Source organism: Palaemon carinicauda, chromosome 4, assembly GCF_036898095.1.
Source record: "Palaemon carinicauda isolate YSFRI2023 chromosome 4, ASM3689809v2, whole genome shotgun sequence".
Taxonomy (NCBI): Eukaryota; Metazoa; Arthropoda; class Malacostraca; order Decapoda; family Palaemonidae; genus Palaemon; species Palaemon carinicauda.
Window position 1 is genome coordinate 88,193,409 of NC_090728.1, and position 26,158 is coordinate 88,219,566.

At 45.2% G+C, this 26,158-nt stretch overlaps 1 protein-coding gene across 1 annotated transcript in view; it reads right to left on the minus strand.

Annotated features, from left to right (window-relative positions):
• Nucleotides 1-1,977: 1,977 nt before the first annotated feature.
• The window catches only part of cpb (F-actin-capping protein subunit beta), an 83,572-nt gene continuing 59,391 nt past the window's right edge, over nt 1,978-26,158 (minus strand). Inside the window, exon 5 of the mRNA XM_068372439.1 lies at nt 1,978-4,007. Within this exon, the coding sequence (XP_068228540.1) occupies nt 3,750-4,007 (258 nt within the window). The 3' untranslated portion in view covers nt 1,978-3,749. The remainder of the gene's footprint in view (nt 4,008-26,158) is intronic.

A 26,158-nucleotide genomic window follows, 5' to 3' on the forward strand; every position in this document is an offset into this window, starting at 1 on the left:
TGTTTGAGGAAGTGAACATGAGGCTTGATTGTGCCTTTGCAGACCCAGCGAGAGATTTGCACTTGCACTGTGTCAGTAGGACCAACCTTGTTGTTCCTTTTGTGATCTGGAAAAGATACCTTCCTTTTTAGGGGGAGATGTCACAATGGATCCCCACGAGGTATCCAGAAGAGCTGATACTCTCCTAGGGGAGAAATTAGCTGCTTTCCTCTTGGGAGAAAACTTACCTTTAGGGCCTTTTGATGTTATGGGAAGGCCTGACAAGAGTTGCACTGAGAATACCACTGAATAGTAAAATTCTCCCAAATTAAAGTTAAGTGTAGCTGGAGAGACATGATGGCTGGTTTGCTGAACGGTGCGATTCTAGTGTTCGTACCTTAAGGAGACAGTTCAATTTAATTGGAGAAATCTTGCTCCCCTATATCCAAAACAAATAATTGTTCCCTTGAGCTTAGCACACTCATTGGTGGGGATGGGGACTGAGTTCACAAAATCTAGTGAAATTAAAAGGTTCCTGGAAAGAATCCTCTTCTGGCTGATTAAGTCCTGAAGCTTCACTGAGTACAATGGGAGATAACACATCAACAAACTCGTCTTTGAACAAATGGCCGCCATCCTTTGTTATCGGAGCCTCTGGGAACCCAGATGACAAAGGATAAGACGAAAATTCAGGACTCGGAGGCTTCTGTTTTTTGCCCTCTTTAGAGGAAGAAGCAGAAGGGGAATGATCTCTTTTAGCCTTCTTGTGACAACTACCAAACTTTTCCTATTGGTTGAATAACCACTCCCGATAAATCTCGTATAGGTAGTTCATTGAACACCTATTACCATGATACCCCAGACATAAAAGATGCGGATCGACCTCCACTGGATTCGTGAAGGGCGACTAACAAGGCCTGGGCAGGACCTCATACAACCTCGAGAAGCGCTCATAATCACAATCACTAAAAAAAGAGCGCACAAAAGTACATGGCAGTATGGAAAGGAGTCGAGTAGCAGACGTCCGAACATCACAGTGACCAAGAGTAAAGTAAGGACTAAGCTGCAGGCTCTGTAATGCCTACCCATCATAATTGGGACCTGAGGGCAACCAAGCCATGTTGCCAAATCCACAGGACTTCTTCAATTTTGGTCATAGCAAATCAGCAACTGATTAACCCATATAAGTGACAAGGGTTTGTCTATCTATCTATCTATATACCAAGGCACTTCCCCCAATTTTGGGGGGTAGCCGACACCAACAATGAAACAAAACAAAAAGGGGACCTCTACTCTCTATGTTCCTTCAGCCTAATCAGGGACTCGACCGAGTTCAGCTGGTACTGCTAGGGTGCCACAGCCCAACCTCCCACATTTCCACCACAGATGAAGCTTCATAATGCTGACTCCCCTACTGCTGCTACCTCCGCGGTCATCTAAGGCCCCGGAGGAAGCAGCAGGGCCTACTGGAACTGCGTCACAACCGCTCGCCATTCATTCCTATTTCTAGCACGCTCTCTTGCCTCTCTCACATCTATCCTCCTATCACCCAGAGCTTTCTTCACACCATCCATCCACCCAAACCTTGGCCTTCCTCTTGTACTTCTCCCATCAACTCTTGCATTCATCACCTTCTTTAGCAGACAACCATTTTCCATTCTCTCAACATGGCCAAACCACCTCAACACATTCATATCCACTCTAGCCGCTAACTCATTTCTTACACCCGTTCTCTCCCTCACCACTTCGTTCCTAACCCTATCTACTCGAGATACACCAGCCATACTCCTTAGACACTTCATCTCAAACACATTCAAGGGTTTGTACTGTACTTAAATCCTGTGAACTCATAAGCTGAAAAATAAAAATTTTCTCTATGCAATAAAAAATCAATCATGCAATAAAGAAACTAACTGATAATTCACTTCTCTTAGTATAGTCATATGCTCCCAAAATGAAAAGGGGAAAGTGAACACTTGATTCAATAAAACAAAGACAATACCAAATACTTGTATAATCAATTCTCTGATCAAAAATAGTGTCTGCCACGCAGGGCAAATGCATAACAATGAGACGATCACATGGCCTTAAAGGAAATACAAGAAGGTTAAGGATCAACATTTTCCATATATACTTTAAACAGAACTTGTGGTAAAAATAAATACAGTTTAAGCCAGGCTTCTAGGCAAGAGTACTATCATATTTGCTTTAACAAGTTCTATTATGATGAACCATAAGAAATCTTCAAATAAACTTAACAAAAATTCACTTAGTAAATTTTAAAATGTACACATCCATATCAGACAACTTTAGAAATTTATGTGGCTCATAACATCAACATGAGGTGATGATAAATGAAATGCATGTGACTACTATTCAGAAACAAAATTACATTAGTGCACTTGTTGCCTAGACCCTCAGTACCCTTAAACCTAGGGCAAGGGCACTTCTAACAATCCCTAAATCAATGACTTCAAATGTAAATGGTGGCAAACCCTCTCTGAACTTAACCACACTGTAAATGGTAACCAACCTAAGTACAAACAACATTACCATACTTGCCCTAAGAAGCACTGCTGGTATAAATTAAGAAATTTCTAAACAAGCATTGAACATTACTTTGAGGAGTAAATGGCTATATCTTTTAATCTTTTTCTGCAATAGATATTATCACAGTATTGTCCTTATTGCAGATAAGAGATTTCCACCTTTTACAAATATACCATCATGGTGATAACAGTCACAAGAGAAGGACTAGGATGATTGATTTAGGCTTACAAAAGTAGAAATGGTAGATCACATAAAATCACTTTCAAGGGAAGAGGAAATTTGGCTTACATAATCAAGAGAATTCAAGTTTCTGAGGTTATAGTAACAGAAGTATCAGCAACAAAGTAAAAACTACGAAGGGTAACGACCAAGAGTAAGAGAGAGAAAGAGAGAGAGAAATACGAGTTGTGCAAAGTTCAAAATAATCCACACATGCCACTAAAAACTTTTCCCCAGAACATCCAGGCTTTAAAAATGTAGGCTACCTTGTTTTAAACTAGAGTATAAACAGCTGGCGGAGCAGACCAAATATATATTAGATGGCAACCACAGTAAATATAAGCAGTATGCATCGGTACTGCCAACTGTTATAAAGCACCAATACTATTACCACCCAAGCAGATACTTTTAACAATTTGCATATATCAACTAAAGGAAAATTCAGAAAAAATTAATTTATTTGAAATGTGTGGTCACTCGAGAGGTTAAATATTACTCTTTGGCCTTTGTTGACAGAGCAGAAAAAAAAAGAAATAACTCAGAAAAGCCACTTTTAAAGCAAGATTTGATTAACACATTCCAAATAGTTTCCTGCTCTTAATTTGGACTAGTTTCAAGCATTTACAGTTCGATTTACTTTTTCACACATTTCATGGAACACTCCTCCTCCAAGGAATGGTATCTTCAAACTTCATAAATGAATTATTCCACTTATCAGTGAAAGAGTTACATTTTCCTCTCCAATTCATAATGTATAGCATTCCATTGTATTTCAACTGCTCTGTGTTCACTAGTATGTTATCTGCACTTTCGTCAGTTCACACGGTTATTTCAGTATAAAGCAGTAATGTTTCATGGCCTGATTTCCTGTGTTTCTCGCCTTGTCCAGGCTTTGGCCATTCAAGACATATGGAACTTCATTTCCATATCCATCCGATACCAGTTTTCCTAAAGCCATACATACATACATATATTTTTATATATATTATATATATTCATTTCTAATTACTCTCATTATTTGTGGACCCTTTGGTAGCCTGTCTTCGACTGATAGCCATTGCAATTTCGTTCCTGAAAGCAGCATGTTGCTTTTGGTCTGGAAGAGGCTGGACTGAACGGAGACCATTGACGATGTCCTTCGTTTTTCCAAAGTAAATCTCGTTGAGTGTGTTCCGTATTTTGTTTTCCATATCCTCAACCATGCGTCCAATGTTGGCAATATGAGGAGACGATTCTGACACAGGACAGTCTTGCTCAGTCTGAAGATAAATTGATAGCAAATTCAATAAATACTGTACTGTAATAAAGACCATATTAGAATTTTGAATGTTATTTACCAATTCTTATATGGTTCTAGTCAAACTTAGTACATACTACCAAGAAACCTAATACTGTACATTACCAATTAAATTTTATGAAAATAAATTCACCTTAAATGTAAGACTTACAATTCCTTTTTTACTAACATCAACTAATAACCCGTTTAATTTATATTTCATACTTTTATTGACCAACTATGTTCAATGTAATAATGAGAAAAGTATTAAGCAAGCAATATCTTGTGACCATAGCACAACTACATTAATACAAAGGGTGAATTTCAAAGTAAATACTGTACCTTACAGAACTGTAGTTCAGTGGATGCTGTTACAAAAGAACTTACTGGGATGAAGAGCATATAGGCTTCTGGGCATGAGGAAAACTGTATTGTTGACACCGCTTTAGCTCAAAAGACAAAGTTGGGTTCTATTCTACTACAAATACCTTAAAAGACAACCTTTGACGATTCCATAATAGATTCTTTTAATCCGGTTTATGAAGCCTCACATCAGAATGGAAGTTTTACAAAGGTTCTACGTCTATATGGAAAACAGGTGCAGAATCATATTTTGACTTGACCTTAGACTTTACTCAGAATTAGGCAACTGATTAAAGCTCTGTTGATGGACCTTGATGCTTATGGAGGTGTAGACCCAAATGGTATTTTTCCTTTGTTTTTTATAAAGACAGCAGATTTCTTAGCTCCAAAGTTATCTGTTATTTTGCGCAAGTTAGCAAGAAGAGGAGCTTTTAGCACTAGTTGGAGAATTGGTAATGTTACTCCTCTATGTAAATGTGTTTGTGGTAGCTCAAGTCCCACTGATTACCGCCCAATTTCCATAACTCCCATATTATCTAAAGTTTTTGAACGTCTTCTGGCAAAACGTCTTAATAGGTTTGCTGAAGGTAATCATCTACTCCCTAGTTTGCAATTTGGTTTTCGTAAAGGCCTTGGAGCATGTGATGCCCTTCTTACAATCTCCAATGCTGTACAGAAATCCCTTGATTGTGGTCGGGAAGTTCGTATGACTGGCCTTGATTTTAGTGCTGCCTTTGACCGTGTTAATCATGAGGCCCTTGTTTTCAAACTGAAACAGTTGGGAGTGGGTGGGTCGTTTCTTAGCATTATTATTGATTTTTTAAGTAATAGATCTCAAAGAGTTGTTGTTGATGGGCACCATAGTGATTATAGGAATGTGATATCCGGTGTTCCACAGGGTAGTGTTCTTGGCCCATTACTTTTTATACTATATACACATGACATGTGGTTTGGCCTAGAAAACAAGCTTGTTGCATATGCAGATGATGCTACTCTCTTTGCATCAATTCCATCCCCTGAATGTAGATCTAGGGTTGGTGAATCCCTTAATAGAGATTTAGCTAGAATTAGTGCATGGTGCAAATTATGGGGTATGAAGTTGAATCCTAACAAAACTCAAAGTATGATTGTAAGTAGGTCAAGGACGGTGGTTCCTCAACATCCGGATCTCAGTATTGATAATGTTTCTTTAAATATGTATGACTCTTTCAAAATTTTAGGTGTGATTCTCGACAGTAAATTTACTTTTGAGAAACATATAAGGTCTGTGTCTTCTTCAATTTCACAAAAAATAGGCTTATTGAGAAAGTCTTTCAATATTTTCGGTGATCAATCTATTCTGAAGAAGTGTTTTAATTCTTTCATTCTACCTTGTTTTGAGTATTGTTCTCCTGTCTGGTCTTCAGCTGCTGATTCTCATCTTAATTTGTTGGACAGAAACTTACGGTCTATTAAATTTCTTATTCCTGATCTAGATATTAATCTCTGGCACCGTCGTTCAATTAGTTCATTATGCATGTTGCATAAGATTTTTCACAACTCTGACCATCCTTTACATTCAGATCTCCCTGGACAATTCTATCCTGTTCGTAATACTAGGCAGGCAGTTAATTCTAATAGCCAGGCCTTCTCCATCACGAGGCTCAATAGTACGCAGTACTCTAGAAGTTTTATTCCAGCTGTGACCAAGTTGTGGAATGATCTTCCTAATCGGGTGGTTGAATCAGTAGAACTTCAAAAGTTCAAAGTTGGAGCAAATGGTTTTTTGTTGACCAGGCGGACATAGTCTTTTTATAGTTTATTTATGACATATTTGTTTTTGATGTTGTTGATAGTTTATTATATGACATGTCTGTTTTGACGTTGTTTCTTATTTTAGAATGATTTATTGTTAATTTGTTCTCTTCATTTATTTATTTCCTTATTTCCTTTCCTCACTGGGCTATTTTTCCCTGTTGGAGCCCCTGGGCTTATAGCATCTTGCTTTTCTAACTAGGGTTGTAGCTTGGATAGTAATAATAATAATAATAATAATGCAAATATTTAGGAAATTGACTTGTTTGAATAACTCTTCTCAAAATTTGTTCTCAAAACCTCACCATGGCCTTGTACAATATACAGCTAATTATTCTTTTTCTAAAGAATTAACAACAAACCTTAAAGTGGATCACTAAGACGGATTAAGCTAGGGCACGAAGGAAAAATACAAAACAAGAAATAAATACCCCAAGAGCAAGCAAAGAATGTACTTTGTAGCAAGGCAAGAAAAAAAAAAAAAAAAAAAAAAAAAAAAAACTTTCAATATGCAATAATATTTATTTTCCTGCCTTTTATTATCCGTATTAATCTCTTCCTAAATAATATTACAAAACTGTCAAAATACTTTTTTTTTTACTTAAAACTAACTAGGTTGGCCAGGGCACCAGCCACCTGTTCAGATACTACTGCTTGAGAGTTATTGGGTCCTTTGACTGGTTAAACAGTAGTACATTGGATCCTTCTATCTGGTTACGACTCAATATCCCTTTGCCTACACATACAATGAATAGTCTGGCCCGTTTTTTACATGTTCTCCTGTCCTCATATACCTGACAACACTGAGATTACTACACAATTCTTTTTCCTTCTATGGGTCAACTACTGCACTGTAGTTGTTCAGTTGATACTTTCCTCCTGGCAAGGCTAGAAGAGACTCTTTAGCTATGATAATCAGCTCTTCTAGGAGAAGGCCATTCCAAAATCAAACCAATAGTCCCTATTTTTGGGTAGTACCATAGCCTCTGCACCATGATATTCCAGTCTTGGGGTAGTTTTCTTGCTTGGGAGTAGATTCAAGCATACTGTTTTATCTTATTTCTCTTCCTTTGTTTTTTAAAGTTTTATAGTTTATATAGGAAGAATAATTTTAATGTTACTGTTCTTGAAATATATTTTAATCGTTAATTACTTCTCTCATAGTTTACTTATTTCCTTTCCAAACTGGGCTATTTCCCCTGCTTTTCCAACTAGGGTTGTAGCTTATCAAGTACAGTAATAATAATAATAATAATAATAACAATAATAATAATAATAATACTGTTTGATTTCTACAGCATAAAATCAAAGATTTTAAAAGTAATTAGTATTTTTCCTAGCTATACAAACCAAAGTCCTTTAGTAGGGTTACGATTCTTACGAAAGCTGGAAACAGCCAATGAAGAATTATGAAGGTTCTGGCAGTCACCACTCGGTAACTACTAGTGGTAGGGACCTCTTAGCAAACAGCCTTATTCTAATTTTGCCTGGGTCCTGTGGGGTAGATGCGGTGGGAAGTGAAGCCTAAAGGACTAGGTTTGTATAGCTAGGAAAAATACAAAATTACTTCTAAAATTTGAGATTTGTTCCTATGCAAATACAAACCTTCGTCCTTTAGTAGGGGGATTCATCCTTAGGAGGGAAGAAGTCCTACTCATCCAAATGGCTGGCTAGCAACCAGGGATCAAAATACTCAGGATCCTTGCATCCTGTGCCCCAGGGTTGAATGACCCACTGCATTACGGCCCAGGAGTTTTTCATTCAACAATCTATCTTCAATGGGAACAATGTTCCCATCAAGGCCCAATATAAGCATTGGGTTTGCCTTAATTGTCCCAATCTCCTACATAAGGACTTTGGGAATTCTACACTTTTACTATGTCAGTGAAATAATTAACCATCACTCATGTGCTCACCTGCATCAGTCCGTTCCTACTCCATGACATCGCTCCGGCGGTTCCCAGGAGAGGAAAAGAGGAAAGAAGGCAAGACATACTCACTCTTAAATTTATGACGCAACCTCTATCTTAGATACAATGCTTCTTGTCATGACAGTAGCAAAGCTTACTACGACACTTGCTGGGCAGCTACCGTAGGTCCTATGAAATCTGGGGACCTGTGTGTGCAATCCTGAAGACAGTGTGCCTTGAAGGTCGTCTGTCTTTTCCACGCACCGACTTTCAACACTTAGGCAACTGAAAGGTTCTTTTTGAAGGCTAATGTGGTACCAATCCCTCTGACAAGGACGATGGTACATCCCTTTGCTCCCTATAGGGTTAACTGATGGTTTCTCAAAGCCAAAACGAAATGGTATTTAGAGATTTTCTTCTTTATCTTCCCCATAATTATGAAGATTCTGTAAATCGGGTCTGCACGATCTCGTGCACTTTATGTAGAGCTTCACTGCCATCACAAGGCAGAGAAGCAGGTTGTCAGGATCATTGGTCGCCTCCTTTATCAATGAGACCGAGAGTCAAACCATACCTTCTGATCAATGGATTTTGGGGTTTTGCCACAAATTCGCAAACAAAGGAAAGTGAGTCTGCCTCCATTGTTGGGAATTTGACACTAAGATGATAAACCATGTAGCTCTCACACTATCTGAGGCTTTCATCAATGGTTCATATGGGGCCTTACTGGATGATGTAAGAACTCTGGTCACATTCCAAGCTGGGAGTTTGATTTCCTGAGGAGGACAAGACTGCTCAATGCTTCAGGTCAAGGCTGGTAACTCCCACGTGAAATAAAGGTCTACTCCGCTTAGTTTGGAAATTTGGCTAAAGCTCAAGCAATATCCTTTAACTACTGCCATTGAGTGTTTCTCATCCTGAGGTACACAAGAAAATCTGCAAGTGAAACAGTGGCTTTAAGTGGAGAAGTGTTCCTCCTACGGCACCAATCACAGGAGAGTGCCTACTTTGTTTGGTAGACTGCTGTTGAAGACTTTCAGAGGTATCTAGATGAGGGCTCTGCTGATCATATTCCTGAAGAGACAAAATGGTGGAAAGGTATGGATCTTGAAATGTGTCCTCCAGTGCTGCTGCTTGGCCAGAAACTGGTGAACAAAAAACCGTCTGTTTGTTGTTTAGGCAAGTGACAAATATGTCTACTGTTGGGAAACCACACTAAATTTGGAATTCCCTCGCCACCAGAGGATGCAAAAACCCTTCTGAGGCTGCAATCTGAATGCAGTCACTCAAGACTGTCTGCGACCGTGTTTCGTTTCCCAGGAATTAAACTTGCTGACAGGGTTACTGTGTTGTCCTTTGATCACAAGTAAATTTTTACCGCCAACTGGCAGAGGATTTGTGAGACTAACATAAGCCACTACAGCAGTGTTGTCACTCATCAACACTACTGAGTGATCCGTTAATGTCTTGGAACTGGGTCAAGGTCAGGTATGCTACCTGTAGTTTCAAAATGTTTATATGGGATCTTTAGTCTACTTCCTCTGTCCATAGACCTGAAGTGGAGCAGTTTAGAATATGCACTCTCCATCAATCTTTGGATGGATCTGAAAAATGGATAAGATCAGGGGAGAAATAAACTGTAAGGAGGAGCCTACTAACAAGTACATACAGAGGATCGGACGTCAGTCTCCAACTCATCTTCAGAGTCCACTGCACAGAACAAAGCTGTAACCTCCCGGTTTCTAAGACACCAGCAACCTGGAAGAGAGCCGATGCATGATGATCACGAGCTGACAAGTGACCATCATGATTTGGCAAGTGACAACCAGGAGCTGGTGAACGTTGACGATTGACGATCATGAGCTGGCGAACAACAAGCACACACTGGCAAGTGATGATCACGAGCTGGCGAGAGACTATCACAAGCTGGCAAGGGACAATTATGAGCTGGTGAACAATGAGCACAAGCTGGCGAAAAGAGACAAATTGGCAAACGGTGATCACAAGCTGGCGAGTGACAATCACAAGCTGACAGATGATTATGGGCAATCGTGAGTTGATGGTATAGCTGCAGCAAAACTGGGTGAGGCGCCTCCAATAGACGAGACAAGTTAACCTTGCGAGGCTAGTCTGTTGGCAAGACGAGTCTGCTGGACGAGACAAGTCTTGCTGGACGAGACAAGTCTCGCTGGACAAGACGAATCTACCGGGCGAGATGAGTCAACTTGGAGAGGCAAGTCTGCTGGCGAGATTAGTCAACTGGGAGAGAAAAGTCAGCTGGGAGACACGAGTCTCCTGAGCGAGAAGAGCCAAATTAGAGAGGCAAGTTATCTGGGAGCAACGAGTCTACTGGGTGTGACGAGTCTGCTGGACGAGACAAATTTGCTGGGCGAGATGAATCTGCTGGACGAAACAAGTCTTGTTGGGAGATACAAGTACTCGGTGAGGCAAGTCTTCTAGACAATACGAGATCTACTTGCTGGGAGAGACGAGTCTGCTGGGCGACGAGGTCGGCTCCTGAAGATGAATGGTGGGAAATGGACAAATCCAATTCCCGCCGGAGGAATCCCCCGAAGGGAGGACTGAGGAGGTGAAGAAAGTCTCTCCCGTGGACGGGAAAGATGAACAACATCTGCTGTCACTGTCGGCAATTCTCCCCGCAAGCAGGAAGATTGCCGAACAGTGGTTGGGGGAGGGATTCTCCCTCGGAAAGGAAAATTCCAACACCTGGAGGCAAACCTTTTGGTAGCAAATTGACAGTACACATCGAAAGTTGTCTGAGCAACGTAGGCAAAGCTTGTTTCAGCCACCTCCACCCACCCGTAAACTCCGAGTTCTAATCAGCAACTGTTTTAGAGAGCACCGATCCTGCTAATGAAAAAGGCTGTCGTCAGCACAATTGTCAGGAACTGCCACAGGAAGAGAAGGTGGAGACTGGGCAGGAACAGCAACTCCGTCAGGAACAGGAACATCTGACTTCGCACTCCTTATGATGGCTGACATAGCCTAACGAAGAAGTACGGAGTCGCTTGCGCCTAGGAAAAAAAAAAAGAAACGAATGAAAAACCCCTCGGGAAGACAAACTAACCTGTAGACGGGAAAGGTGTCCCCCAAGAGTCACAGGAACATGCTATAGACTAAGCACTTCCCCTGCCGGCTACCATCGCAGAACAAAGGAGTGTCGTGTCACAAGTGCTGTAGTAAAGTTAAAATAAAAAAATGTTAGGAAATTAATTAATTGAAGAAAAACAACTAGGAAGAACAATCTGAACTGCAGACTGGAAAGGAGTTCCTCTTAAGGCACAGGAACCTGCTTCAGACTACTGTATGTACTCTTCCAGTCAATATAGAAAGAGGGAGTCTGGCGTTGTCAGCGAAGAAGAGCTTGAAGATTAGCTTGACTGAAGTTAAATTCTGAGTAGGACGCAAGTGGTCTTCCCTCCGATGAACTCGCAGGGAGCAAGCAACATCATCCTTTGAACAGAGAAGGAGAATCCACGAGGACAACTCTCTCGTGGAGGAGGCCGGGTTGCTGCACTCAGAGAAGCAGGGGAGCCCACCAGCCTATGGGTTGTCAGGGGTTAAAGGGGAAACGCCGCACTACGCAGACACCCACATAGCAACACTCAAACTGTAATGATAAAAGACTGTTTATATATTACAAAAAGATTACATGAAGGTTTAAATATATATAAAAACACAAGTAAGTATATCATAGAAAAGTCAAAGGCCAATCTTCTTCTTTGTCTACATCTTTTCCCACTTCTATGTGGGGTTGATGTTTCTGGTCCGCTTTCTCCATCTACCTCTGTCCCACACCTCATCACCGGTTAATCCCTTAGATCGTAGGTCATCCTTGATACAGTCGACCCACCTTTGCTTTGGTCTTCCTCTCCTTCTCGTTCCCTGTACCTCCATTTCCATCACTTTCCTCCCAATATACTGCTCATCTCTTCTCATGACATGACCATACCACCTCAGTCTACTTTCTTGGATCTTATCTGATAGTTCTCTAACTCCTGTGGTACCCCTAATTACTTCAATCCGTGTCCTATCTCTTCTTGTCACCCCACACATCCATCTCTGCCACAGCCATCATCTTCTCTTCTGTCTTCTTTATTGCCCACATCTCCGCTCCATACATCATTGCCGGTCTCACAACTGTCCTGTGTACTTTACCTATCAACTTAACCCCTATTTTCCTGTTGCATAGTACTCCACGTACTTTTTTCCCATTCTTCCATCGTGCTTGTATTCTGTGGTTTATTTCTGCCCCCAGATCACCACCCTCTGCAACTGTTGATCCTAAATACCTGAAATTTTCAACTCTTTTCAGTCTATCTCCTTGTGAACTAACTTCCCATTCTCCCCATTTTTCAATCTTAAATACTATGTCTTTTTCCTGCTGATCTTCAATCCCCTATTTTCCATTTCTCTTCTCCACTCCTCCAGTTTCTCTTCTACTACCTCTCGCCTAGTGCTACACAGTATAACATCATCAGCAAAAAGCATGCACCAAGGAGACTGATCTCTAATACCTTGTGTTACTACATCCATGACCAGATCAAATAGGTAAGGGCTCAATGCAGACCCCTGGTGTAGTCCCACATTTACTGAGAAACTTTCTGTTAGGCCTATACTGTTCTTAACATTTGCTTATGCCCTTTCATACATATCTTGGGTGATTCTTACGTATTTCTCAGCGACTCCCTTTTCTCTCATACATCTCCACAGCTCCTGACGTGGTACTCGATCGTATGCCTTCTCCATTCCTCTGGCATCTTTCCTGATTGAAGATGATCTGTGTCAGGTCCCACAAGATATCTATGCCTTCCTCTCCAAGACTCTTCCATACCTCTACTGGTATATTATCCGGTCCTGCAGCTTTACTATTTTTCAATTTCTTTACTCCTTGTTCTACTTCTAGTCACTCCTATGGTAAATGTCTTGTTTGGGAGTCCATCATCAAATACTGTTCTTGGGTTCTCCTTATTCCATAGTCCTTCAAAATAAGTTTCCCACCTTCTTTTAATTTCATTCTCTTCTGCTAGAACTATACCATTGTTATCTTTTATTTGCCTTATCTGTGTCAGGGCCTTAGCAATTCGTAATATTTTCTTCTCTCCTTTTGGTGTTTCCATCTCTTTATAGACTTTATTTAATGTCTCTGCCTTTGCCTTTGCTACTGCTCTTCTTGCTTCTTTCTTTGCTTGTTTATAGTTTTCTTTATCCTGCTCTTGTCCTGATAATTTGCCAAAAAAAAAAAAAAAGAAAAAAAAAGTTATGAGGACAGAGATAAACATCTACTCTCACTGAGCCAAAAGCAAAAAGTGAAGAGACAACACAGGTGTGTGGGAGAGCAGGGTAGCTTCGACCTGCCCGCTAACTAGCGGTAGGGTGGTTACACATTGCTAAAAGTCTTATGGCTAGTCTTCCAACTTCACCGAACGTATCATCCCTATAAACAGCGAGGGTTTGTATTTAGTGTCGGAACAAAACCATTTTAGTTTCAATGAAAAATGACAAATTCGAAGATAATTTGTATTTTTCCTAACCATACAAACCTTAGCTATTTACAAAGGGTTATTACTTTTAGCGTAGCTGAAATGGCGAGCCATTAGAATTTAACGAGGGTGTATTACCCCCGCGCTAGTTAGCGGGGGGGTAGGGGAGTGGTAGCTAGCTACCCCTCCTCCCCCTCACACACAGGTGAATACTCACTTTCACTTAGAGGTAGGACTTGTCTTGGGGGACAGGGCTGGCGGGCAAATATGTGTAAATAGCTAAGGTTTGTATGGTTAGGAAAAATACAAATTATCTTCGAATTTGTCATTTGTTCCGTAACCGAAATACAAACCACGCTATTTACAAAGGGTGACTTATCCCTTAGGAAGGGTGGAAAGTCCCCAGCCATACTGGCTTTGGCTTTACCCGGGGACTCAGAATCCGAGTGAGTCGCACTCGAGAAAAGGAGTTCCTGCACCTCACAAGTTCCTTGCACCGCAAGGAACCATGTGGCCTACGTAAGCTTGTGTGTGAAGGAAGAAGTGTGACACGTCTTAGGCAGTTGACCTGGAGTTCCAGAAGGAACTCTGGGTTAGGACGTTCCCAATACCACCTCGTCAGGGTATGGGGGACGCGACAGTATTGACTCAATACTCGGAACACAAGGAAGCATGGTTTACCTGCAGAGGTTCGAGGTCAGCTATGCAGAGACCAGGATGCTGCTTCCCCGTAGAGGGGATGATGAAGAAAGAAGTAAGGGCCAGACATACTTCTTTCGTTCATGCAGACTAAAACCTGATAACAATGCCCTCAACCTTCTGCTACCTGTCCAAAAAGGAGCCTGAGGTTAGACCAGCTGTTGTGTAGCCACCACAGAGCGATAGAAAACGTATCGAGACTCCTGTGGGTCACGCCCTGCAGGAAGCGGGCTGCGAAGGTCATCAGACGCTTCCAGACTCCAGCTTGTAGCACCTGCGTCACAGAGTAGTATTACTCGAAGGCGAGGGACGTTGCGATGTATCCAACATCGTGCTGTAGGGCGACGTGACGGGGGAGGGTCTGAAGACAGGTCGAGATGAATGTCCTTGAGTCCGGGCTGAAGAGGTATACTGGTGGCTCTCCCCCCATGTCCTCCTTGTGTTCCCAAATCGGCTGCAACTGAGGCCAAACTGCAGCTGTTCCCAGCGCTAACCTCTCGATTCCTGTACTGGCAAGAAAGAGAAGGTCTTGGGACATCAGACACAGAATGGAGACTCAAAATCTTGAATGAATCGGACCGAAGGGTCGGGACCCTCAGATTCTGAGTCTAGCCAACAACTCAGGAGCGAGCCTGAATGTTGCCTTCCCCTCTTCCTTAGAAAGGGGGGGAGTAGTAAGAGACCAAGAAGATTGCTTACACACTGGCCGTGGCCAGAGTGAGCAGAAGACCCAAGGCGGAATACAATCCGAGGCCTGTCGTAAAAGGGTCTTGAGAAGATCTCTTAAAGGACTAAAAGTCCGAGCCATGCTCCAAGTTGGAGGTCTTCCTCCGACTAGGGCAGGGACGATCGTAGCTTCGCATGAGCGAGGATAGATCCAGCGGGCAGGAAAAAGTTATTCCTTTAAGCCTGAAGGTCAGGGAAAGGCTGAGCGACAGGCTTCATTGCCAAGAGCGGAAAGGAGTTTCCTCCCGCCGAAAGGCAATAAGACCGTTATTGCTGAAGAAGAGGCCTCACGGGAAGAGGTATATCTCCCACGGCACCAACCACCTTAGACTCTTCACTTTGCCTGGGAGACCCCTGTGGATGACTATCGCAGATGACGCGACCTCCGTACCGCGACTGTAGCGGGTTGTCTCTTCTAGAGGAGGAAGCGTAGTGTCTCCAGGCATGAAGCCGAAGCGACGCCCCGGTTCGGGAGAGATGTCGCAGTGTGGTTGCTTGAGTAGTCTGCGCCGTGGGAGAAGCTCTCCCGGGAGTTCCGTCAGGGGAAGCAGAGGGTCCAGAAACCGTTCTGCGCATAGTCCCAGTGGAGCTCTCCCATTGAAAGGTTGACAGACAACCTGGTTTTGTTGAGACCCATTGTCCGCAGACAAAAAGGAGGGAAGACGCAGGCGTCGAAGTTGTCCCACCATCACCGGAATGCATCTTGCCAGAGTCTCGGGGTCTGAGACTGGGGGGAAAACTAGCGGAAGCTTGAGGTTCCAAGCTGTCGCGATCAGGTCCCCCAGACCAGCACTTGCTGGTTACCCAAGGTCAAAGACCCCTAGGTACACTCTCTCTATGAGGCTCTGCTCGAATAGTCTGAGAGAAACATTCCCCTGCCTGGAATGAGAGAGCCGATGGTGGAATTGAGAGAATCTCAATCATCCCGGTATCTCTACTGCAAGATGTGAAGGTGTGAAAATGCGTCCCCTGCTGGTTAGCATGAAGTCGACACGCAACGGGGCGACTTGGCAGGAGCGGTAGGATCTGAAGAGGGGCCAGACTAAGGCCCTTAAGCCTGCCTGAATGATGGAGAGGTATCCTTCAGGTCTTGACCATAGGCCTGGACCGGAACATGCCCCCCCCCCCTTTCCTTTGACGAGTCCGAGAACCGCATCAAGAATGTGGGGAAAGGACGAGAATATCCACTACCATCAAGAGGCTCCATAGGTCAACACCCATTGCAGGTTTAATAGTTCCGCTGGTCCCATAGGGCCAGGGAGTCCGGTTAAACATTGCCTGAAGCCACCGGAACTTGGATCGCCCCACATGGAACTTATCCTGAGGCAACCGTTCGGACTATAAACGGGTCAATGAGGAAAGAAGAACTAGGAAACGTTCCAAGGTAGGGCTGAAAACTCTGCTTGACTGAGAACAGGTACTGCGACTCTCCTCAGTCTTGCCACAGTCAACCGAAAGGAAGGCTCGGAGGATGTGGTAACAGAATCTGGCGTCCCCAGGTGGTCACCCATCCAAGTACCGACGTTGCTTAACCTCGCTGGACGGACGAGAAGCGGGGTTTCCAACGTGGTAAGGCGGTTGACTCAATATCATGGCCAGATACTCCAGATGTTGAGGCAGAGGAAGAGAAGGCTCCAAGCAAAATACCATGAGCCCACACTCATGGTCAGCATTTGGAAGCTTCTCCCGGCGCTGAAGAAGGTCGAAACCCGAGCCTACCGGAGTTGACCAGCCCTCCAAAAAGCAGAGGAGGCGGAAGTCTGCATCTGAGCGGCCAAGAGGAAGGCAGGGAGAGTTCTCTGGGGAAACAAACCTGCTATGCCACGGCGGGATAGCCACACTGCATCATAAGCAGGAATACTTGCAGTTTAGGCTGAATTCGACGAGCACCCTGGAAGATGGATGGAATGGAAACTGAAAGTACCCGTCCTTCCGATCCAGGGTTAAAGGAGTCCTGTCGCCTCGTTACCAGTCTGATCGATTCTGCTGGTCTACGCTGGCCGAAGTTTGTTCGACAAACTTGATCAGGGCTGAGAGGTCGACTATGGACATCCCCTCTCAGATCCTTCCTTACAAGAAAGGATCGACTGAGGGGGCCGGGGGTGAAGCCGTCGATGATCCTAAGGAAGACCTTCGCCTAAGGTATGGATCATTCTGCCCAACCGGGCAACTCTGCTGATGCTATGGCATAGAGGTTCAGAGACACTGAATTCGCTGACAGAGACGGCAGGCGCGATATCCTTGGCTACTCACAGAGATTGTGCGGGAATGGGCATCGGGAAGCTGTCATTCGGATGAGTAACCTTAAGCATCCTCCCAGCGAAAAAACCTGCAATCCTAGAGTTCGTGAACTCCTTTTAGGACTATGCCCCCCCGGGGGAGTCTCCCGTGCCATCTGTTCCTGACAGGAGGAAACTGCAATTGGACACCTTGTCCCAGTTGTCGTAGCCGATAACTTAGGCCGACGTGGTTGAAAGAAAAGGGAGCTGGAGCCCTGCAGAGTCTGGAAGAAAGCGCCTTGGAGGAGTGAAACCGGAAGTCGATTTACTCCGCACAGCAGATGTTTAAGTCTCTGTCCTTGGGCAAAGACAAAACTCTTCTCAAGGATGGAAGGGTGTCTGAGGTCGTTGACCTCCACAGATGAGACACCCGAAGGAAGCCTTCAGTCAGTGCGTCCAGATGGTACAACATCGAGCTTGTCCGCAAGTAGATACTTAACGACGAAAGGCCAAGGTGCCTGAGCTCGAGAGGAGGAAAGTACCCTTGATCTTCCTGTAGCTTCCTTGAACCAAACCTCGGGCCGTAACCGAGGAGGGAAAGAACCTGGTAAGCTCCCAGAGGAAGAGGTAAGCAGTCACCCCTTGTCCGATGGAGAAATCTTCAACGGAAAGCCCCCCCGCCAAAAATCCTTCCAGGGCGGGAGAAGGAGAGAGTACTCGTGTAGGAGAGGGGACCCTCGAGACCGACCTCTTGGGAACCAACTTCGCCCTGGGGGAAGTCACCACGAAGTCCACTCCTCTCTTTCTCTTCAGCGTAGGAGAGACAGCCGCTGGTTTGTTACCCTGGCCGGTGAGTGCTGGTTTCATAACCCTCATTAACGCCCGTGCCAGCGGATCAAACCATGTCTGCTGCTCCAAGGACACAGAGTCCGAAATCCTCGCTAAGGTGAAAGGGATCGGGCAATCCTTTGGAGAGGACACGACGGTTCCTGCCTGAAAAGAAGGTGGGAAGAATGCTGTACTGACCTGTCTTCGTCCTGCACTACCAACCTGTGCTTGGATGGAGGTGATCCCGAGTGCCGCCTGGGAGCACGCGTCCCTGCTGCTACCACCGGCTGTGGAATTCGCCGCGAACTATGGTCGCGCGAGGGCGAACGGTCGCGCAAAGGCGAATGGTCGCGCGGGCGCACAGGCGAGCGGTCGCGCGGGCGCGCAGGCGAGCGGTCGCGAGGGCGCGCAGGCGAGCGATCGCGCGGGCGCGCAGGCGAGCGATCGCGCGGGCGCGCAGGCGAGCGATCGCGCGGGCGCGCAGGCGAGCGATCGCGCAGGCTAGCAGGCGAGCGATCGCGCGGGCGCGCAGGCGAGCGATCGCGCGGGCGCGCAGGCGAATGGGCGTGACGGCGAGGGATCGTGCTGCCGCGTAGGTGAAGAAGATCGCTGGCGTGATAGGGTGCGATGGTGATCAGCATCCGCAAGAGGGCGAGCGTTCAGGGTTGTGCGATGAGGAGCAGCATGCGTAAGCGGGCAATCGTTCAGGGTTGTGCGATGGCGAGCAGCATGCGCAGGTGAATGATCGCGTGAAAGGGTGCGATGGTGATCAGCATCCGCGAGAGGGCGATCGTTCAGGGTTGTGCGATGAGGAGCAGCATGCGTAAGCGGGCAATCGTTCAGGGTTGTGCGATGGCGAGCAGCATGCGCAGGTGAATGATCGCGTGAAAGGGTGCGATGGTGATCAGCATCCGCAAGAGGGCGATCGTTCAGGGTTGTGCGATGAGGAGCAGCATGCGTAAGCGGGCAATCGTTCAGGGTTGTGCGATGGCGAGCAGCATGCGCAGGTGAATGATCGCGTGAAAGGGTGCGATGGTGATCAGCATCTGCAGGAGGGCGATCGTTCAGGGTGGTGCGATGAGGAGCAGCATGCGTAAGCGGGCAATCGTTCAGGGTTGTGCGATGGCGAGCAGCATGCGCAGGTAAATGAGGGTCGCGCGATGGCGATCAGCATCCGCAGTTGAGGGTCGCGCGATGGCGATCAGCATCCGCAGTTGAGGGTCGCGCGATGGCGATCAGCATCCGCAGTTGAGGGTCGCGCGATGGCGATCAGCATCCGCAGTTGAGGGTCGCGCGATGGCGATCAGCATCCGCAGTTGAGGGTCGCGCGATGGCGATCAGCATCCGCAGTTGAGGGTCGCGCGATGGCGATCAGCATCCGCAGTTGAGGGTCGCGCGATGGCGATCAGCATCCGCAGTTGAGGGTCGCGCGATGGCGATCAGCATCCGCAGTTGAGGGTCGCGCGATGGCGATCAGCATCCGCAGTTGAGGGTCGCGCGATGGCGATCAGCATCCGCAGTTGAGGGTCGCGCGATGGCGATCAGCATCCGCAGTTGAGGGTCGCGCGATGGCGATCAGCATCCGCAGTTGAGGGTCGCGCGATGGCGATCAGCATCCGCAGTTGAGGGTTGCGCGATGGCGATCAGCATCCGCAGTTGAGCTAGTAGCTGGCGAACCATGTTCCTTCAGAAGTGTTGGAGAACGTTGGCGTGCCAGCTGTAACACACGTGGGCGATCCAGAGATCGCTGGCGAGCTGATGATCGCTGACGAGCTGACGATCGCTGGCGAGCTGATGATCGCTGACGAGCTGATGATCGCTGACGAGCAGAAGGCTACGCGTGGAAGCCTGCGCAAAGAAGAAGAGTCCTTGACCCCGACCTGAACCGAAGTTCTAGATCGCGAGGGCGAACGTGGGCGCACAGGGCACGTAACAGGAACCGCAGGGAAGATCATCTTGAAAGCGCTGACGAACAGGAGAGCGCTGACGAACAGAAGGGCGCGCAGGGAAACCCTGACACGCAAGGGAAGAACCCCCGTGGGGGCAACCCTTTGCCCCGAAGGGATCGTTGTCCGCCGGGAGACTGATGTCCGTCGGAATACCGCTGTCCGTCGGGAAGACCGTTGCCCGTCGGAAGACGAGATTAGACTGCTGTCCATCTGCACCAAGACGGAAGATCGAGAAAAAGAAGTTGTAGGCTGCAAACGGAGATTCAAAAAGGCGCCTCAAGCACCCTTATAGGGAGATGAGAGGCCCTTACGACGAGGCGGACGGAGGGCCTTACGGCGAGGGAGGCCAACAGCAACAGCAACAGAAGAAACCTCCGAAGAGGAGTCTCTATGAGTGTACTCTCTCGCGAACGAAAGAGAAACACTTCGTGGAAGAGACTGGTCAGCCAGTGACCTAAAAGGGGCAATCCTCCGAAGAGGAGCTCCTGCAGTTGCCCAGCCCCTTGAGCGAAACTGCAGGTGCGACCGCTCAGCACCAAGAGCATAGTCGCACGAAAAAAAGGCAAGAGAAGAACCCCCCAAAAGAGGAAAAGCTCAAGCCTGGACAGGAAAAAACTTCCCTCGGAAGGAAAGTTATCCGCCCAAGGAGGCAAGCCTCCTGACTGTTCTAAAATGAACTGGAGAGCTGTCCGTCGACACGGGAGTACTACCAGTAGAAGGAGACACGCCCCTGACGACAATACAAGGGGGGAGGCAGCAACAGCCGAATCCCCAGGACTCAACCAGACAGCTCACACCGTTGCTATATTACAGAAACGAACTAGATCGGTAACTGTAAAAAAATAAAACAAATAATATTAGTACACATTCATTCCCCCGGGAAGGCTCCGAAGAGGAATCCCGAGGAAAAGGAACAAGAATTACACAACAGGCACGTGCCCTCACAACCACTTACACTCGCGGAAGGAGAGCTGTAACCAAAACAGAATTATAACAATTATAATTATGTAACTATGTAATTATGTAATTTAAAAATGAATGAACACTAAAGAAAAAACGAAAACCCCGAAAGGAATCGTTCTACAAGCTGAAAAATTAACAACTACAATTAGATTCATAAACTAATTGAGACAAAATGTACGGCGTAGCAACCCCACCCACACGGGAAGGAAGCTACAAGGGCGTAGTAAAACATAGTAAAAGGGTGAACGACCTCAAGAGAGAGAGAGAGAGAAAGACCGAAGTCAAACTCGATCGCAACCCATAAAATTAGGCCGTGGTGGCCTAACTGCCGAGGCCTCCACGTAGATATCGTACACTACACACACACATCTGAAAAGGAAACTTACTTATTTCTATACTCAAATATATATATAAACATGAAAACATGTTTACATATATATTGAGTAAAAGAAAAGTAAGCGATTAAGTAAAGACAAAACAGACAATGGCTGCCAAGCGAGGACCAAGACAGAGACGTCTGTCACAGTCCGAGCCAAAAGTGAAAGTGAGTATTCACCTGTGTGTGAGGGGGAGGAGGGGTAGCTAGCTACCACTCCCCTACCCCCCCGCTAACTAGCGCGGGGGTAATACACCCTCGTTAAATTCTAATGGCTCGCCATTTCAGCTACGCTAAAAGTAATAACCCTTTGTAAATAGCGTGGTTTGTATTTCGGTTACGGAACAAATACATTTTAGATTTTCAAGGTTGGGTTTACACACACACACACACACACACACACATATATTAGCCACAGCTTTTGTACCGAACAGGGTCTCTTTGACTCGAACTATAATTTGATTCCATAATTAAATCAAAATAAAAAATTTTACTAGAAGAGCGCTGATACAATGTTCCTCAACCTAAACAGGATGACCTTATTAGGATTAAAACTATTTTTGGATTTCCTGTGTAAAAATTGTTTCCTGTTCAAGTGCATATCAAAGATTAAACCCAAGAATTTGACAGATGAGCTATGAGTGTCAAAATATTAAAATTATTCATTTTTATATAGTAACTCTATTCATGTCTATCTTTATAAATCTTGTCTTTTTTAAAGAAAATTGGTAACCTGTAGACAAGGTCCATTTCTAATCTCTTATAAGAATCAAGGTTTTTTCAAATGGGCTTCCTTGCTTTTAAGCTTTTATCCTTATTGAAAAATAATTTAACAATTAAGATCTATAAGTAATATTTACAAAACAACATAGAATAGGTTCATAAATTAACATTAATAATTAGAGTAATTTAAACTTATAGCTAAACAGCCCAGAAGAAAAAGAGACCTAAAAGAAGGAGAACTGAAAGGTAGGAAACAATGCAGCTGGAGCTTGAAAGGTCACTGTAAGAAGTGTGAATATCCTTCGACACAATCTACAGTGTGTGTGTGTGTGTGTGTGTGTGTGTGTGTGTGTGTGTGTGTGTGTGTGTGTGTGTGTGTGTGTGTGGAGGGGGGGGGGGTTTAAGCTAATAGCCTTTACTGGATAGCTGAAATTGCAATTTTAGCTCACTCAAAGATTTCCGCACATATATGATTACAGCTTTCTTCCAATGTCAAGGAATTAAGTAAACAAATGAAAATGGTATTTTCATTTTAAAATAAATTCTTCAATATACTTAACTGGTAGTTACATATATATAGCTTAATCCTGCCGATTTGTCACGCGCACAGCAGAAATTCAAAATTCGCGGCAATCGCCGACAGGTGGCCAGGTGATCATACCTGTGCTCCCTCTATCCAGGTACCTGGAACCATTCCCATTTGTCCTCAGAAATTCCATACCCCTGTTTTCAGAAGGGAGGCGGGAGGGACCTTTTATAAATGTAACTACCAGGTAAGTATATTTAAAAATATATTTTAAAATGAAAATACAATATTTAAATATGTAAATTCCCTGGTAGTTACATATATATAGCTGATTGACACCATTGGTGGTGGGTTAGAAAACCACAATACCGTCGGGAATTCATATAATTATTAATCGCTACAAATTAGCTGTACCAATAATCTGGTTCCTACCTGATAAGGAAGCTGGCTTCATAGTTATCCTGCCTCATTTGCCTGCATTCCTTGAGAGACCCAGCAATCCACCCAGGGGGCTGTAAAAGTCTCTGTGGGGCTGCCACAAGGTCCTTGACCTTAACATGACTAGACCACCACCCTTGCTATCCTGGCATAGCCATGGACAATGATCTGACCACCTGACCCAAAAACACACTAAAAACACACTCCATAAAACCTAACTTAGACTTGCATCCCAGGCTGTGGAAGGTTGCAACAAACTTCACAGACAACCTGTGATACCAAGTTCAAGAAAAAGCAAGGGTATATAATAAAAGGTTATAGGGTAGAGGCAGTAGTACCCTCTTCAACTACGACGCCGGAGGCAACGTACGGACCCAGGGAACAACAATCCTCATAATGGGTCTGTACCTCTTTAAGGTAACAATCTGCGAAGATTAACTTGCTTCGCCAGAATGTCGCTTCCAAAATTGATTTCATAGACTTGTTGTGTCTATAAGCCCTCTAAGTCGCAACAGCTCTTACTTCATGTGCTTTGACTTTGAGGATTGGAAAGCTTTTCTCGTCACAGTTCTGGTGAGCTTCCCTTATTAAATCCTTTATAAAGAACGCCAGTGCATTCTTTGACAAGGGTAACGAGGGTTTCTTTACCGAGCACCAGAGGTTATCTGCCTGACCTCTCAGGTTTCTGGCCCTCTGCAGATAAAATTTTAGGGCTCTCACTGGACAAAGGCCTCTCTCCTTTTCCTGTCCTACTAAATGAGATAACCCTGGAATGGTAAAGGATCTGGGCCATGGTTGCGAAGGATTCTCGTTCTTGGCGAGAAAACCTAGTTGTAGAGCAGACTGCATTCTCTCCATTGAAGCACACCTTTTTGCTAATGGCTTGCCATTCTCCTATCCTCTTGGCTGTCGCCAACGCAACCAGGAATAGTCTTTTCTTAGTAAGATCCTTCCAACAAGCCTTGTCGAGAGGTTCAAACCTGCTCGAGGTTAAAAACATCAGGACTACATCCAAATTCCAAGAGGAGGTTGGGTTGTCCTTCCTCTTAACTGTCTCAAAGGATCTTATGAGGTCCGAGAGATCCTTGTCTCCTGACACGTCAATATGTTTGTGACGGAAGACGGAGGCTAGCATGCTGCGGTATCCCTTGATGGTTGATACTGCTAGTTTCTCTGGTGTTCTTAAATGTAACAGAAAATCTGCCAGTTCAGTTAGAGAGGTACTGGAAGAGGAAATGATGTTAATTCTGCACCATTCTATGAACAAGTCCCACTTAGATTGGTACACCTTGATTGTGGATGTCCTCCTTGCTCTCGCGATTGCTCCTGCAGCTTCCCTCGAAAAGCCCTTCGCTCTTGCCAGTTTTTTGATAGTCGAAAGGCAGTTAGATTGAGAGCAAGGAGATTTTGATGGTATCTCTCTATGTGTGGCTGTCTGAGTAGATCGTTCAGACAAGAGCCACTCCATCACTTCTGTGATCCAGGGTCTCATGGGGCAAAACAGAGCTATCAGGGTCATGCGGGCGTTGTTCGACTCTCTGAACTTCTTCATGACTCTGTCTAGGATCTTGAATGGGGGGGGAAGGCATACGTGTCTAGTCCTTCCCATTCCATGAGGAAGGCGTCCACTGCTACTGCTTCCTGGTCTGGGACTGGAGAGCAATAAACTGGTACCTCTTTGTTCTCTGCGTCGCGAAGAGGTCTATTGACAGTTCTCCCCACAGATTCCAAAGCCTGCTGCACACCTAGTGATGTACGGTCCACTCTGTCGTGAGAACCTGTCTTTCCCTGCTGAGAAGATCCGCTCTGACATTCTTCTCTCACTCTATGGAGCGGGTTATCAGAGTTATATTCCTCGCTTTTGCCCACAGTAGGAGATCTTTTGCTGCCTCGTAAAGGGAATCCGAACGAGTGCCTCCCTGTTTCCTGATGTAGGCCAACCTGTGGTGTTGTCTGCGTTGACCTGAACTAACTTGTTCTGGACGTCCTCCTGGGAGTACATTAGTGCTAGATGAATGGCCACCAGTTCCTTGACGTTTATATGCCATTCCTTCTGATTATCTTCCCACAGACCCGAGATCTCGTCCTTCCCCAGTGTTGCACCCCATCCCAGGTCCGATGCTTCTGCATGCAACACTGGTTCGGGGTTCTTCTGTTGAAGTTCGAGGCCTTCTAGGAGTTTGTTGGGGTCGCCCCACCAACTCAACTGATTCCCAGACGGATCGGAATCCACGTCTCTCGTCTTGGTCTCTTGTCCAATATCTTGACAGATGGAATTGCAGTGGACGTAGATGAAGTCTTCAAAGGGATATGAATTGCTCGATCGAGGAGAGGGTCCCTAGCAGACTCATCCATTCCCTCACCGAGCAGGTCTTTCTCCCTAGGAAGCGCTTCACCTTTCTTAAGCATTCTAGAATGCGTTTCGGGACTGGAAAAGCCCGAATAACCACTGACTGAATCCTCATCCCCAGGTAGATGATGTCTTGTGAAGGCGTCAGTTGTGATTTGGCCAGATTTACAACCAGGCCTAGCTGTTGCGTCATGGACATTGTCACTCGTAGATCCTCCAGACACTTTTCTTGCGACCTGGCTCTGATTAGCCAGTCATCCAGGTACATTAATATTCGTATCACTTTCAGATGTAACCAACGAGCCACGTTCGACAGCACTCGAGTAAAAACGTAAGGAGCCGTACTTAGTCCAAAACAAAGTGCTTTGAACTGATAAGTAATTGCGTGGTGTACGAATCTCCGAAATTTTCTGTAGTTCTGGTGAATTGGGACGTGAAAGTACGCGTCCTACAGATCTATCGACACCATCCAGTCTATTTGTCTGGTGCCTGCTTAGGACTGACGCAGATGTCTCCATAGCAAACTTGACTTTGCTCACATACTTGTTCAGTGGATTTACGTCCAGAACGGGTCTCCAACCCCCCCGAGTTCTTGGGAACCAGAAAAAGTCTGTTGTACAATCCCTCTGATGAGGGGTCCTCTACCACTTCTATTGCTGCTTTTGACAGCATCTGGTTTACCTGCCCTTGAAGAGCTGCTGCCTTGCTCCCCGAGTATGTAGCTGTCAACTCTAGCGCTCTGGCAAAAGAGGCGGCCTTCTTAGGA